This window comes from Ochotona princeps, chromosome 26 (genome assembly GCF_030435755.1).
Source record: "Ochotona princeps isolate mOchPri1 chromosome 26, mOchPri1.hap1, whole genome shotgun sequence".
Lineage (NCBI taxonomy): Eukaryota > Metazoa > Chordata > Mammalia > Lagomorpha > Ochotonidae > Ochotona > Ochotona princeps.
Window position 1 is genome coordinate 18,869,265 of NC_080857.1, and position 15,712 is coordinate 18,884,976.

Here is a 15,712-nt window from a genome sequence, read left to right on the forward strand (position 1 = left end):
CTTCTGACTATGTACACTATTTACATACCAGGGACTACAGTTGAATACTTCAAATCCACAGGGTAGGAGACAAAGACAAGAGGAACAGGATGGGGGACGAGGGATGGCCCACGAATGGAAGAAGAAATCAACCTTTGATATAGAAGTCAGGAGGCATTGCACAGCTCAGGCCTCTCCTACACGGGCAATGCCCAGTGGGATGGAAGAAGGGAATGTTGTGGGGGCCTGGGATGGGAGCCTGGTGTGTTGCCATGGGGAACGTCACTAGTGAAGGCCAGTGTGAGCTGGTCTGTCCCTCCAAGACACAATCACACGCATGGGCCACCAGGTCTTAAGTGCTTCCTGACATGCAGTTGCAGCTCTGTGGCCCCCAGGCATTGAGCCTCATTCCACACTCCATGACTGCTTAGACTAGGCCCAGTCCAGGCTTGACTGGGTCAAGACCAGGTCTGTGTGCTCCCTTCCACCCCACTCCAGGTGTGATTGAACACTTGAGTTGGCATATGCCAGCCTGTGGTTTGTGAGAAGCCCTGTGGGGAGGCAGGCTCACCCAGCAGGTCAAGGGGAGCATGCTGGGATGCTTCAGAACGCAGGCCCTGGCCCAGTGCCTTGAGCCAGTTTGCAAACCGCACCCTCACCCTGCAGGATGTGGGGAGCGAGGCGTGTCAAGGAACTGCCCGATTGAGGAGGGTGGGATCCCCAAGGGTGACCCTGCAGAGCCTGAGGCGCTGATACATGCGGAGCCCTAAGGAGTCTGGCAGGGACCTGCTGGGAGCAGGCTGCAACAGAGCTCTAGGGTGCTCTGGGACACCTGCGTGTGCACACAGCAGGCCATACAGCCACAGTCACAGAAGCCACCAGGGAAACAGCAGTCAGAGGGCGAGGTGGGACAGCGACAGGGAGCGTCACCAGAGTGGAGCAAAAGTGCCTTAAGGGAGTGACACTCTGGGGTAACAAGAAGGCTACTGAGGCAGGGGTACCGGAGTTAGACCGTGATGCCGCAAAGGTCAAGTCTAAGTTGGGGTCCAAAGCCGTGGCCAGAACTGAGCGTTGCCTGGAGTCACAGGAGTACAAGTGGGGTCACAGGGCCTGTGGGTGTCGGGGGAAAGGTGACAGAGGCCACCCAGCCTGGCCCTGCCTCAGACAGCAGGCCCCTGGAGGAGCAGTCACAGGGCCCTGGAACTAAGCCATGTCCTCAAGCTGCGGCGGGCTCAGTTTCCCCGCCGGCCTGTGGTGAGCGGTGTCCTCCTGCTCTTCCTCCTCCTCTGGAGGCCTCTCAGTGCCGCGGGCCAGGCCGTCGGGCACAGACGCAGTCCCCAGCACCTTGGTGCTGTGCTCCTGAGCTTTGGCGCGCAGCGCGGCGATGCTGTGCTCCCGCAGCTCCTCCTGCGAGAGGGCGGCCTGCGGGTCGGCGCCCCGCTCCTCCTGCTCCAGCTTGTCTAGCTTGGGCAGCGCCTGGCGTTCCACCTCGGGCTTCCTCCCCGACTCGGCTGCCGCCTCCAGCGACTTTTTGTGCATCCCTAGAAAGAATTGTTGGTATTCGGGTTTAGAAAAGCGCCTGGGAAAGCCATCTTGAACTGAAAAAACGGCAGAGATAGAGAGAGGCCAGAATTAAGGACGAGCAGAGAGCCTTAACTTCCACACACCCAAGTCACGCAGGTCCCAGGGCAGGGCTGTGGGGCGAGGACAGGAAGGTGGCGCTGGTGAGACTGCAGACCAGAACTAGGAGCCCAACCTGCAGACTGCCGCTTGGGCAGGGGCCTGCTGTGGCCGCACACCCAGTCCTGGCTAGGCTCCCAGGAGACTACTGGCTCCTGATGCCCCTCCTTGGGGTTCTGACTCAGAACCCCACTACAAGCTGGTGCTGTTAGCAGACACCAGACTGCAGGTGGGGAAAGAGGGACGGTGGAAAGATTTGGGGGAACATAGGGGTCCAGCCAACCCCCCAGGAAAGCTGTCTCAGTTACCAGGTGCTCTCTTGGACTGAGGAGTAGAGCAGGTGGGGGACCCTGGGGTGACAGACAGCCCCCTTCTGACCCCTGTGCACACACATGCACACATACACACACACAGGACAAGAGAATGCAGTCAGGGGCACCCAAGGTGGGCACCATGGGTAGACACACTAGGCCCCAGGCCCACCTGCCCTGTGCACCTGTCCATTCACAGCTGGGGCTAGGGAGCTGCTAAGCTGCTATGGCCCAGGTACCCTGCCTCAGGGCTCCACCCCTCCTGCAGCCAGGGGCAGGGCCCACCCAGGAGGGCACAGGGTTCTTACCCAGTAGCCATGGAGCACAGGAATCCATGATGCCATCCTTGGCCGACTTGAGAATGGACTCGGGCAGAGGGATAGAATGCCGCACCATGGCGCCATACAGCCCGTACTCGGCCATGACACTGCTGCGGCCCCAGCACTTCTCCCGCTTCCGCCACTTGGCTCTGCGGTTCTGGAACCAAACCTGCAAGCGCACATGAGGTCAGGGGGGGTCTCACCCCAGAGTCATGCCCTTGGAGCAGAGTGGGGTGGGTCCTGCAGGCTCGAAGTGGCTTCAGACCCGGAGTGGCTTCAGACCCGTGGCCAAAATGGGGGCCTTTTATTATTATTTATTATTATTTTTTTAAAACATCAAAGCTATTCTAGGAAGATGGGGCAGGGCTGTCTGGGGTGGGCTGGACCCTTCCTGCCCTGAGTGGGGGAAGGAGACGCCTGAGCAGCTTTCCAGAACCTTCCAGCAGCTTTGTGAGCCAGGAGTCCCTCTCCCTTAGATTGTCCTTAAAGGAGAGGCGAGCCCACCCCACCTCATCCTCTCTCGGGTGGACGATGGTCTCATCCGGTCCTGGTAGGTCCTGATCCCGGGCAGGGGCGCCAGAGGCCAAGGTCCCCCAGCCCCATCCCGGTGGCAGCTGAGGTGCAGGGGACCTCCGGCATCGCCTCAGCCCCCAACGCCCAGGTTCCCCGCCACCTCCTCCCCCGCCGGGCAGCCGAGGTCTCCGCTTCTGATGAAAAATGGCTCCCGCTCTATTCAGAAGGCGGCAAAAGAAGAGTCACCCCCAGGGGCAGCCCTGGGCTGATTGAAAAATAAGTTAATTTCAGTTTGAATCGATGGGCCTCAGGCTCTGAAATATCACGGGAAATTAAAGCAGCGGCCCTCGTGGGAGCAGCGCCATTGACCCGCGCTAATTAATGCTGGGGAGGCCGCCCCCCCTTCCAGGGGGGGACCCCAAGCACTTCTCATTTAACTAATTAGACGGGGAAAATTGGGTGTTAATTTGTGGAGATTTCAACCCCCCCTCCCCACCAGCTTGGCCCCGGCCCCCCACCCCCGATGCGGGGCGAGGAGTGAATGCGGGGAGCCCCCGCCGGCAGATGGCTGCCCCGGTCACTCCGCAATCTTCTCCGGCTTGATTGCTTGATTAGGTCGTTAGCACATTAAAAAAAAAAATGGCTTGCCGTCTGGCGCTGGCGTGATGAGTGGGACGCGCGGCAGCGCCTGGGTAATTTATCTTTTTATACGGCAAAGAATTTGATTTCAGTGTGCAGATATATGGGGCGCCTTTGACACCTGTTTAACATCGTGCCGCTGACAGCTTAACCCTTCGCTGGCTCGGCAGCCGCCGGTGGGCGGCCGGGACCCGGGCCTGCACGCGGCCACCGCCACCCGCCGCCAGGTGGCGCAGTGGGCCCCCGGCCACCGGGGCCGCCGCCGAGGGTGCGGCGGAGAGAGGCCGGCTGCAGCCGGCAGGGGCGCCAGAGAGTCAGAGCCGCTCTGGCCCCTGGTGCAAAATATCAGTCAGCCGTGCGACCCAACGGGTAGACCAGGGCCAGACGCGCGGGGCCTGTTGACCTGCAGCCTCTAGAAATGGGAGCGACGCCCTGAAACCCATCGCATCCACGTGCGCTTTTCCAACCGGAGTGGCGCTGCCTCCGAAGGGGGAGGGGACACACCTTTGCCCTTATCGGGTGAGGCACCTGCAGGCAGGTCCTGCTGAGAACTGGACCATCGAAGGGCAAGACCCTGAGGGGTCACTAGAAGACTGCCCTGTGAGTATTTAAGGGCGTGGAGCGCTGGGCCACGATGTTCACTGCAGGTCTTCCTACCTGCCCCCCTTAATTTCTTTCCAAGGTCGCCTGGCCGCTGTTTTCGCTCTGCTGGGCCTCTGTCCTGCCCCATCTCCCTCTCATTACCATTTGGCAAGGGCCCGTTGGCTTACAGCTGCCTTCTTCATTAGAGACAAAACCAGAAAGGAATTTTCTACGTCCACGTGGAAGTGACACGGTGTCACTCACCCCTCGCTGAGCCCCTGGTGGGGCAGTCGTGGGCTCCAGTCCCATCCCTGAGAGACGAAGGGGAAGGCTTGCTTGGTGACCATCAGGGGCCACCTGCTCCCTGCCCTGCACAACTAGAGCAGCCATGCCATCACCCCTCGACTGGGATTTTTATAGAGAATATGGGGTGTACAACCCAATCACGCCACACCCAGCCAGCACAGCAGTACCAATCCCTGCAGTATCTCCTAGGCATCAGCCCGCTGAACAGCCACGCCCACGTTTTCCACTGAGTTTTGACACCAAACTTGGGAAGGAACCTGCCTTTTCTTGCATGGGTCCTGGGGAAACTGGACAGTTACCTTGGCTGGGCCCAGTGTGGCTCTCTGGGCAGGTGCAGAGCTGACTTTCCCCAGAGCTCATGGGCACCCCCTGCTGGAGATGGGGCAGGGCTGCATGAGGGAAGGAGCTGAACTGGGGTGGGTGGGGGCGGGGGTGGCCAGGGGCAGTTGGAATCAGAGCCAGCTTCCTGGGCCTGCTCATTCGGGCAGATGAAACAACAGGCCTGTGAACGAGACATTGCCTATGGATGCTGTCCCCCGGGAGTTGGTACCAGCTGGTTGCTGAAACCGAGAGTCAGCCAGAGCCTGGGTTATGGGCTCCTGGAACGCCTGGCTTTCTGCGAGGACCAGCTGCTGCCTGGATTGATGGAGGCAGCCTGCACAGCCAAAGCCATCTCTCTTTAGGATGGTTGGCAGGAGGCAGACAAGCGAGGACTCTGACCACGTTCCCTGACCACCTCTCTTGTCCCCTGCTGGCTCCCGAGCTGGAGTTCCTAGCTCTGAAAAACCTGTGCAGCCGGTGCCTGCAACTCTGGCATCCCGGTTCGGGGCGCCGGCTTCTCTGCTTCTGATCCAGTTTCAGTGTGCCTGGGAAGGCAGGGGAGGATGGCCCAAGTATTGGGACCCCTGTCACCTATGTGGGAGACAGCAACGGAGTTCCTGGCTTCTGGCTTCACCTGGCTCAGCCCTGGCTGTTGTAGCCATTTGGAGAAGAGCTCGCTCTTTGTCTTCCTCTGCCATTCTGCGCCGCTCCCCTAGTTTTGTTGTTTTTTTGTTTTGTTTTTTACAATAAAGATTTATTTATTGATCTGAAAGGTGGAGTTATAGAGAGAAAAGCAGACATAGAATAGTTCCATCAACACTCCCCAAATAACCACTATGGTCAGAGATAGGCAAGGTCCAAAGCCAGGAATCAGAGCTTCTTTTGGGGTTCCCAAGTGCTTGAGCCATCCTTCCCTGTCGTCCCAGGCCATTAGCAGGGAGCTGGGTCGCAGGCAGAGCAGCTGGGACTTGAAATGGCTCCACAGGCAGAGGCTTAGCATGCTACACCACCACACCAACTGACCTTGAAATAAGTAAATCTTTGTAAATGCCTACCATGTGACCTTGGCCATGTTACTTGACTTCACAGTCTCAGGTTCAGCCAAACAGATCACCAGAGCACCAGCTTTTTGAGTTGTTTTGCGGGTTAAATGAGATCAGTGAGAGAGCCTAAGATCTCTGCTTGTGACCCAGAGGTGCTCAGTGTCAGTCACTGCTATTTCTGCAGAGGCACACAGGGAGTGCGCCCACAAGGCAGGCTCATCAGTGACGGCTTCTGGCCTCATGCGCAGGCCCTTCGGCAAGGCCAGCCCCACCAATCACAGACATGGTGACCATGGCAGCTGCAGGAGGAGGGCGAAGCAAGCCACAGCCCACCGCCTAACGCAGCCGGCCCTGAGACTCCCTGCTGACATCCATCCAGCCGGCCCAACATCTGCCCCAGCTGCTCTGGTCCCCAGAAGGCACAGTGCAGGCCCTTGAAGGTCAAATGCAAGAGGCTGCCCGGTAGCACCCACGGTCCCTACAGTGCCGAAGCTGGAGGACCCAGGCTGGAGCACTCCGCTGACTCCAGCTGAGCTTCCTCCTTCCCATTTACCCAGGACCGTAGACACCAAATATCACCACAGGCGCCCGGGCCTGGGGAGAGCTGAGCCGAGGGGCCTGCGGTGGGTTCCTGGGCAAGGTGAGGCCAGGCTTCCCCATGAGCTTCTCCAGGGATGCCTGGGAGTTCCTTCTACTCTTCCTGTCTGCCCGCCCACCCCAGGAGATGCCGCCGCAGTGTTTGGGCACTCGGCCTGCTTTGGCTCAGGGTTCTGAAATTTCATGATGTTCACTCAACACCTCTCTTACTCTCTTTCCCAGCAGCTCCTCTGGTCCCAGGCTTGTCGGGAGCCCAGCAAAGATCAGAGGCCCTGCTTGACACCTGTTTGATCAGGAGCTCAAAGTGACACCAATCACCAGGACTACAGTCCCAGGCACAGCTGGGCTGGGAGGACTCCCAGCATGTGGGTCTACACACCTGCTGGTGTCAGCCCTTTGAGTAGTGATGCCACAGTGGTGTGTAGAAAGCCCAGGTGGGGTGCTCCTAGCTGCTCACAGTGTATGTACCTGCACCCCCCAAAGGTGCCCTGGTGCCAGGAAGGACTCCCTGCCCACAGGATACACCTCTGGTCGCTTCCTTGTCCCTAGCCCTGCCTTTCGATCTAGGCACATCCTGTCAGGCCTGACTTTACTGGCCATATGGAAGCATTTGTCCTGTTCACACAGGTTCTTTGCGCCCCTCTGGCAGGAAATAGATGGATTCCTAAGGGTACTGGCACTCCATAGTAACTCAGTAGTTCCGACACCTGTTGTGGCTGGCACCTGCATTCCAGCCCAGCTCATGGCCCAAAGCGGCCCGTCCCTGCTGCAGCCTCTGATGTCCACTAGGGGGCAGTTCTGCCCACATTTCCAACCACACCAAACAGCATGCTTGGATGCACGGGTTCCACATGCCAAGTCCCTGACACCCCAGACTCTACTCTCTGCCATTCTGCCTCTGTCCCAGAACTCCTGCACTGGCTGCTGCCCGAGGCTTTCCTTACAGAAAGGTGAGAGTGTCAACTCCAACGACTAAGCCAGGATTTCCGGGAGTGGCGGCCCTGTGTGGGCATCTTCTATCTACACCTGGGTGAGCCGAGTGAGGTCCTGGGATGAATACTCTGTTATCTGGTCTTGGTCAGGGAACCCTGCAGCAGAGGCCAAGACAAACAGTGCCGGTCAGCTCCCCTCTCCATCTACAGGAGGCTGCCAGGAGGGAAGGGTCATTAGGCACCAAGCACTGTAGCTCAGCAACGTTTGCATTTCATAACAAGCAAGACTTTCATCGGGAAAACAGACAAGCCGATATTTATATGCTCTTATCCGGAAACCTGTTCCCCCACCCCCACCCCACCCCACCGATGCTGACCTCTGGCCTGTTCCCAGCATCTACTTATTTTCTTTTTACTTTTTGTAGACACCAAAAGACCGTGTGCCTGAGTCTATCGTGGGGACTTGGAATTGGCTATCTCTACGAAGGGACCATTTCCTCCCATTCCCAGCCCAGAAAGATACCAGAACGAGGCAACAGCTGTGCTCAAAGCAGAGCAAATCAGCCCCTGCCACTGGGCCCGGGTGTTCCTGATCATGGTTCAGGCCGACTTGGGAGGGCATGCAGGGTAGTTGGGTGAGTACTGGCTGGGTCTCAGTCCACTGTCTTCCTCTCCTCCCAGGCTCCTGGTTTCTCCACCCAGGAGATGGGTGAGAACACGTCTGACATGTCTGCTTATTGGCAGGAGTTCATGAATTGAGACCTGGCAGGTGCGTAACAGCCAGGCCAAGGATGAAGAACAAATCTATGCCAGGACTAACACTTCTGTGTTAAGTTACCACTTTGGAAAAAGAATATTGTTAGTAGTTGACAGGCTCAGAGCCTCACTTGCTGGCAGGGACACAGAGTAGAGGTGTGTCTGGGGGACAGGCAGTTAGTCTGGAGGTTGAGACGCCTGCATTGCCCATCCGAGCACCCTGGGCTCAGCACCTGCATTTCCCATCCAATCATTATCCTGGGTGGAAGCAGCTTCTAGCCGCATGGGACCCGCAGGGTCCGAGGGACTCTCGCCTGGATTCTCCCACACATCCCAGGGCCAATCCCCATGGCCCCCAGGGCCCTGCTTGCTCCATCCCTAACTCCTCCGGTTGTACCAAAGGCTTCAGACACTGGCCCAGGAGCAGATGCTAGTGCATGCCTACTGGGATCCTGGTGGCTGAGGGAGGGTCTGTCTCCACAGCCCCAGTTCTGGGATTTCAGGATCTCCTAACAGGCTGCAGGTTGTGGCTGGACAGGGCTTACTGCCACACATGCACTGTAGGGACTGGCCTTGGCAGCAGGTGTGAACACGCAGGATTCAGAATCAACACCGGGCTTGCCCTGCAGAAGGCAGAGAGGCAGAGGCGGGAGGGAGGGAGCCGGGCTGACGTGGATCCTGCACCAAACCTAATCTGCTTATGGGTAATTGAGCTTATTGTTTGTGTCAATGTGGAGAGCCATTCCAAATAGAAATTCCAAGTAGATTTCCAGGGAGAGGAGGGTCCTCTTGGGAAAGCAGCTTCTAGCCCCAAGCCCATTCTCCAGTCCTCCAGCAAGAGTACAAAGCCACTCGGACTCCCTTTTCCGTTGCCTGCCCCTCATCACCACCCCACGGCACACCTGCGGACGCAGAGGCCCTGCACTAGAAAGGAGTTTCAGGAAGTCAGGACCCCACTCCTGCCCCCTGCCCCAGCTTCACAGTAAACCCCTCTCTGTGTAACTCAGATGATGGGCAACCCTAGGACTTCAGGAAATTATCCTCCCAGACCCCCAAAACCTCTAATTCACAAAGGTACTGCCTACACAAGTACCAGACCCCTCTTCCCCATGGGAAGTGATTCAGGGAACCCATTGCCACCCAGCCGGTGGGCAGGTGGCTTAGGGGCTTGGAGGGGTGCCCCTGCTGCCACCAGCAGGCCCTGGCCTACCCACAGCCCAGAGGAGGAGGGCAAGGTGGGCTGCAGCTGCAGGCCTTGTGCCCAGGACCTGCAGACGCTGATGTGCCTGAGAACGGGGACATGTGGGAGCAAGGGGTGGAACAGTTACCTGTATCCTGTCTTCCGGCAACTCCGTCTTCATGGCCAGCATCTCCCGGGCATAAACATCTGGGTAGTGGGCCTCATTGAACGCCTTCTCCAGCTCCTCCAGCTGGTAGGAGGTGAAGATCGTCCTGAGGGAGCAAAACCAGATGCTCAGGACCCCAGAAATGGAAAGGCAGGTCTCAGAGAGAAGAGAATGACCATCCAGTGTCTGCTGGCCAGATCCCAAAGCCAGGCTAGCCCAGGGCCCTCAGATACCAGTCAGGCATAGCATCTCTCTGCTCTGTCTCTTTTCTCTCCCTTTGCTGCTCTTTTTCTAGTTTTCATCAGTCAAGGCTGAAAGCTCATACCACCTTCCCAGGGTAAGGGTGGGCACAGTGTCACACCGGAAATCTGTTTGGAGGTGCTCTGGGAGAATGAGCAGTAAGGCGATCCTGGAGGTGGGTGTGGTGACACAGTGGGTTAAGCTGCCATTCAGACCATTCATGTCCCGCACTGAGATGCCTGCTTCCAGGCCAAGCTACTCTTATTATTATTATTATTTAAGATTTATTTTATTTTCATTGGAAAGTCAGATATATAGGGAGGAGGAAAGACAGAGAGGAAGATCTTCCATCCAATGATTCACTCTTCAAGTGGCTGCAATGGCCGGAGCTGTGCCGCCGATAGGAAGCCAGGAGCATGGAGCCTCTTCAGAGTCTCCCATGTCGGTGCAGGATCACAAGGCTTTGGACTGTCCTCCACTGCTTTCCCAAGACACAAGCAGGGAGCTGGATGGAACGTGGGGCTGCTGAGATTGGAACAGGTGCCCGTATGGGATCCTGGTGGTTGCAACGCGAGGACTTTAGCCACGAAGCTATTATGCCAGACCCTCTTATTGTTATTTTTAAATATTTGCTTATTTTTTAATTTGAAAGGCAGATTTACAGAGAGAAGAAGAGATAGAGAGAAAGATCTTCCACCTACTGGTTCACTCCCCTGATGGTAGCAATGGCTGGAATTGAGCTGATCCAAAGCCAGGAGCCTCAAGCCTCTTCCAGGTCTCCCACATGGGTGCTAGGTCCAAGGACTTGGGCCATCCTCTGCTGCTTTCCTAGGCTGTAAGCAACTCCCTGCTAAGGTGCCTTGGAGGCAGCAGAAAATGACCCAGGCATTTGGGTTCTTGCCACAGGTAGGGACCCAGATGGAGGGCTAAGACCCAAGTTTTGAAACCTGATCCAGTCCCAAATGTTGCTGGCATTTGGGGTGTGAACTGGTGAGTGGAAGATTCTGTCTCTCCTTTTTCTGTAGCTTTTGTTTTCAAATCAATGAATAAATAAATTTTTTAAAAAGAAGAACTTCTTAGAAAATAGCTAGAAGTCCCCTTTTCCCTCCATCCCAGAAACCTGCTACCCCATCCTCTCCCAAACTCCAAAGCTGAGTTTTCCAATCCCATTCCAAATCCCAAGGTTTGCTGTGAGGTCAAAGGCAGCTCTTGCTGCTCTTCACTCCCACAAACCACTCCCGCCCTGCCCCCAACTCTCCTTTTCCAGTTCCCTGTTCATCCAGTGCCCCCACGCAGAGCAACCAGCCTGCCAGAGCGTTGGGTCTTTCTCCATGATCCAACCATTCCACACAGACTCCGCCCCTTACTGGCCGGCAGGTGGGCTTCCCAGCCTGCAGGAATGGCCCCTACCCCCCATAGAGCAATTCCCGTTGAACCACTTCATGACCTAAACTGCGAAAAACCAACCATCAGTGAAAATGCTTCCAAACATTGTCCCCAAGACCAGGGGGCTCGCAAACCCTATTCTTAAAGTAAACCTTCTGGACTCCTACTAGCAAGCTAGCAGCGGCTTTGGACTTTCTGCTTTTTGGACAAACTGACCTTGAGAGAATGGCTCGTGGCCAGCTTGATCCCCTGCCAACCCTAGATGCTGCGCCCTCAGCCCACATAGGGGTAGGTATGGGAAGAAGGAAGATTGCAAGCTTGGGGGGTGGGGACCGTTGAAGGAGAAAATTCTTCTGAATTTTGAAGATCTGCTGTGTTCCGTTTCTCTCCTGTCACTTGCCAAAAGACCCCTGAACAGATCAACTTAAGCAATCGAAAGAGTGCAAGTCCTCTCCCAAACTGGGAGACTTGAGGGGGCGTGGCCAGAGTCCAGGAGGAGAGCGCAGGTTATTGGTAATTTAGAATGACGCAAGGACTTCACCTTGGGTCCTCAAGCCAAACAAGAAAAAAAGCGAACAAACTCCTAACTTCCCCTAATTTCCAACTCCAGGCAGGTGCACGTGCAGATGCGGGACCTGCCGCTCCCAGCAGGTAATCCCTGCTCCACCAAGAGACCCAAAGCCTGTTCTAGGCTCCTGCAGAACTCTGAGCTAGGATGCCAGCAGAAGAGCAAAACCCGGCCCAACGCGCTGCCCCATCCCCAACCCCGCCCGGGCCCTGATTTGTTCCTAGCCCACGTCATCACCGGATTCTTACCCCCAACCCCCCCAAGAAGCTCAGGAAAACACCGTTTTTAGTTTTTTGTTAATTAAAAACTGCACAGAAATCTGAAACTATTGTTCCTTTTCCAATAATGTATTCCCTTCAGACACCAGAGACAGAAAGCTGAGCTCTCCCTTCAGGCCCCTAGGCTTCCCAACAAAGTCTCCCTCCCTCACCCGTGTCCCAGGTGCAGCTGCAGCCGGAAACGAGTGAGGTCAGAGTGTGGGGACCCCAAAGTAGGGACTTTGGGCTGGGGGCTACCCAACTCCTAGTACAGAGCACCGCCCCAGCAGCACCAGAGCTTGGTGGAAGCTTTCTCCAGGGTTGGCCTGGCTCAGGGACTGCCTCCAGGGCCAGGCATACAGCAAGGGAGTCTGGCCCTCCTGGTACCCCACAGTCCCTGCTGGGGCAACTGGCGGGAATCCCCACCCTGGGAGGAGTAGGAGAAAGGATGTTGTCATGAATAATCGTTGAGAGCATGGATAGTCAAAAGGATCAGAAACAAGACTTTTCCTTCTGTTTCCATTTAAAATTAAGCTAACTAAAAAGCAAACAGTAGCTGGAGGCAATGACTTGTCCCCCAACAAAAACAAATCGAATCAAAATTCACCCTCACCAGGCAGAACCCACTGGGACCCCAGAGGTCAGGAAGAGCCGTTTTAAAAGCTGGTGTCACTTGGGGGCGGAGGGTGCCGGGATGAAGGCAGCGCGAATCGCGGCACCGCGCCCACCAGTGGGTGCCAAGAGGCTGAGGGTGAACCGGGGAGACGGAAGGGATGCGGCGGGACAGGGAACAGCGGCGCCAGTGCGCGAAAGTGTCCCAGGAGAGGAATGGACAACAGCCCTGGAGATGAGGCAGGCAGATTTTTTGCTCCTCTTCCTTTACTGCCTTAAAAACCTACACTAAATGCACATTAGGCGCTGGGAGCTGTGGTGGCCACGTGTTGGGGAATGAGGGTCTGAGGGCGGAAAGGGGACAGGGCCGATGAATTTTCTGAATTGTTTATCGGAATCTAGTGCATTTTAACTCCCTGGGAGTCATGTCTACATTTAAAAGAACAGCAATTCTGTATGCATTCTGCAGCCCGTTACAGCTCGCCCAACTCCAGCAAGATATGGGAACCACTCCCTGGGTCATTCTCCTCCTCTCTCCATCCCCCATAGTACAGACGGGGGAAATCGAGACGCTCGTAGGGGAAGCGCGCGCTGCTCAGAACCATCAAAGAACAGAAGCAGAAAGAAAATGATCTGCTGGGCTGATTCCGCCCCAGGGTGGGGAGGAACCGTGGGAGCAGGACCTGAGGGGCTAGCAGAGAGGGCTGGAATGGCCAGAGTTGGGGAATCTGCAGCCGGCCTCCGGGCTGAGCTCCAGGTGGGAGACAAGGCCACCCACTCCTCTTACGCTCCATTTCGGCCCAGCTCAGGGCCTTTCCTGTCTCTTGGAGCAGTAGGAAAACAAACAAACAAAAAAAAAAACCCGCCAATCTTCACCCTTAGCCGGCACCGCATGACGCCTGGGTCTCGGGCTGATTCACTACCAAACAAGCCAGATCTCTGCACCCTGGTGCGGCCAGGGATCTCGGATTGGAGGGATCAGAGAGAATACGGTCTGGGAGATCCTAGCCTGGAAGGGTATGGGGGGTGGGGGAAGCTGGTTGGTAAGGGATCGGAGGGGATTCACAAAAAGCGCCGCGAGGGGCCTTACCTGTGTCGCCGCTTCTTTCGTTTCTTGGTCTGGTTTAACGACGATTTGGACATTTTCCGGTCACTGGAGGAAACATCTTCCGAATCTGAAAAGCGGGCGAAAGGGCATGCGGCAGAAGATGGGGTGCGTTCGGTCGCTCCCGCGTCTCACCAGGGCGTGCTGTCTCCCCCGGAAGCCCTTCTGGTCCCCGGACCACCACGCGCATCCCTGAGTCCCTGTCGGTCCCACCCACACTCGGGGCCGGGGATCTGGAGGTGTTGAGCAGATTTCGTTGTAAGAGAGGCAAAGGCCGGGGTGGAAGAGCAAGGCAGTTTCCGAGGGTCGCAGAGATCTCTGGCCGCGCTCCTGGGTCTGCGCCCTGCGCTGCGCCCACAGTCCCGGCTTCCAGTGCCAAAAGTTGGCCCCTAGGAGCGGGATCGCCTGCGGAGATCCGGGCTCCAGGAAGAGCTGAGGAGGGCTTCCCGAGCGCGGCCCCTTTTTCTTAGCGCCCGCACGATGCGTCCCCGCTCCAGGCTGGAGAGCCTGAGATGCACCACTTTTCGTTGTCTTTCCAAATAAAACAAAAATCCTAACAAAACGAAACAAAAAATCCGGCGGGGCGGGGGGAAGCTGGCCGAGCGTACCCAGGGCCAAGCAGGCAAGTGGCCCGGGGAGGGCGTAGCGAGGTAACCCCGGGTCCCCGAACCTGCGAGGCGCACAGAGCCGAGATGGTGCGGCGCTGCCGCTGGGTTGGGCCGCTGCGGTACTCCGTTTGCCCGAGTTCTCGGATGACAGGTAGCTCCCCACTAACCGATGCAAGGGGCTTTGGGAATGGAGAAAGAATGAGGGGGTGTGTGGGGAGGAAGACAACTTTGGACACCAGGGCCAGATCGTCCGGATCGCCACCGCCTTCCCAATCGCCTAGCGCACTGAACCGTCTCTGTAGCACAGAAGGCCGGGGCCGCAGGCGAGCATCAAAACCAGGAACCGCTAGCCCCTTTCGGGGACCCCTCACCACGGCTGCTGTTACCCCAAACCCCGTTTCCGATGCAGTCCCCACTAGGTGCCGGGGCCGAGTAGGGCCCAACGCGGGGATTCAAGAAAACTGCACTGAGACCAGGAAATCCTGGGGCCAGAACCCCGCAGAGCACGAGCATCCTCCGGCCCCGCAGCCCCGTTGCCCCGCGCGGCGGCCCCAGGACCGGACTGCGACCCCTCGGCCTGGTACTAACTTTTGCCGCGGGAAGGAGACCTTGTCCGGCCGGCGGGCGAGAGCCGACGTCTCGGGAGCTGTTCCCGGCTCTCACCCGCGGTGCGGCAGTAGCACAGCCTCGCCCTCACCTACCCGAGCTGGCCGTTTGGCTGGTGTCCAGCGGCCCCGACGCTCTGCCCAGCGGCTGCAAGTGGACGCTCTGCGGGTCGGACAGCACTTCCAGGAAGGTGGGCTGCGCGTAGAAGCCGGGGAGCCCCCCAGGCCCCAGCAACCCCATCCCGCCCACTCCTGCGGGGCTCAGCACCGAGCGCGCTGTTAGCAAGTGCCCAGGGGCCAAACCGTCGAGGGCAGCCCGTGGGTGGGAGCTTTGGGGCTCCTTGTTCAAACCTAGGATCTCTTGGATGCCAAACCCTGTGCACCTGGCCGGGGCGCCCCCCGAGGTGTTTTTGGTCACCGTCTCGGATTTGGGTTTACTCAGCGCTTCCCCGGCTTTGCCCGTCATCTCCCGGTTCTTTGGAGGGGCTGAGGCCGTAGGTTTTGGGCTCCCCCCACCCCCCCACCGAGCTCCCCTCTTTGCGAAGTTGGTCCCAGGTGCCCCCTCCGATGTCTAATGCTCTGGAGCCCCAAGGAGACTCTCTTTTTATCCAACCAGGCGGCAGCCCAAGTGGGGTCAGAGCTGAGCAGCCAATCACCGGGGCCAGGAGCGATTAGGAATTCCAAAAAGCTGGCAGCTCCCGCTGCAGGCAGCGCGCAGGGGCCAGGGTGCGCTGCGGGGACTGAGTGGGTTCTGCAGGGTGCTGGCGGGCAGGGAACCCGGGGGGGGGGGCGGGCAAGAGGATACAGCAAGGCCCAATTGGTTCTGGTTCCAGAAGATAGTGGCTTGGGTCTCTGGGTAGAGCCCGGCCTAGGACTTGCTCCCTGGGGTGGGCCGGGACTGGTCCTTGGGCTGGGATGGGGTGGGGTGGAGTGGGGTGGGAAGATAGGCTGCTGTCACAGAGGCTTAAATTTGGGATCCTCATGCAGAAGTTACAACAGGGAAGGG

At 57.6% G+C, this 15,712-nt stretch overlaps 1 protein-coding gene across 2 annotated transcripts; it reads right to left on the bottom strand.

The window, feature by feature from the left end:
- Positions 1 to 1,089: 1,089 nt before the first annotated feature.
- Positions 1,090 to 15,286, bottom strand: VSX2 (visual system homeobox 2). Of its 2 annotated transcripts, none has more exons than XM_004584400.2 (5): positions 14,803 to 15,286; positions 13,479 to 13,563; positions 9,308 to 9,431; positions 2,279 to 2,459; positions 1,090 to 1,520 (listed from the first exon to the last, which is right to left on the bottom strand). In XM_004584400.2, the coding sequence occupies exons 1-5, from the start codon at positions 15,170 to 15,172 to the stop codon at positions 1,183 to 1,185; spliced, it is 1,098 nt and encodes a 365-aa protein (XP_004584457.2). In that variant the 5' UTR covers positions 15,173 to 15,286; the 3' UTR covers positions 1,090 to 1,182. The 2 variants fall into 2 exon arrangements, with proteins under 2 accessions (XP_004584457.2, XP_012782245.2); XM_012926791.2 differs by having other exon boundaries at positions 1,090 to 1,577.
- Positions 15,287 to 15,712: the final 426 nt, after the last annotated feature.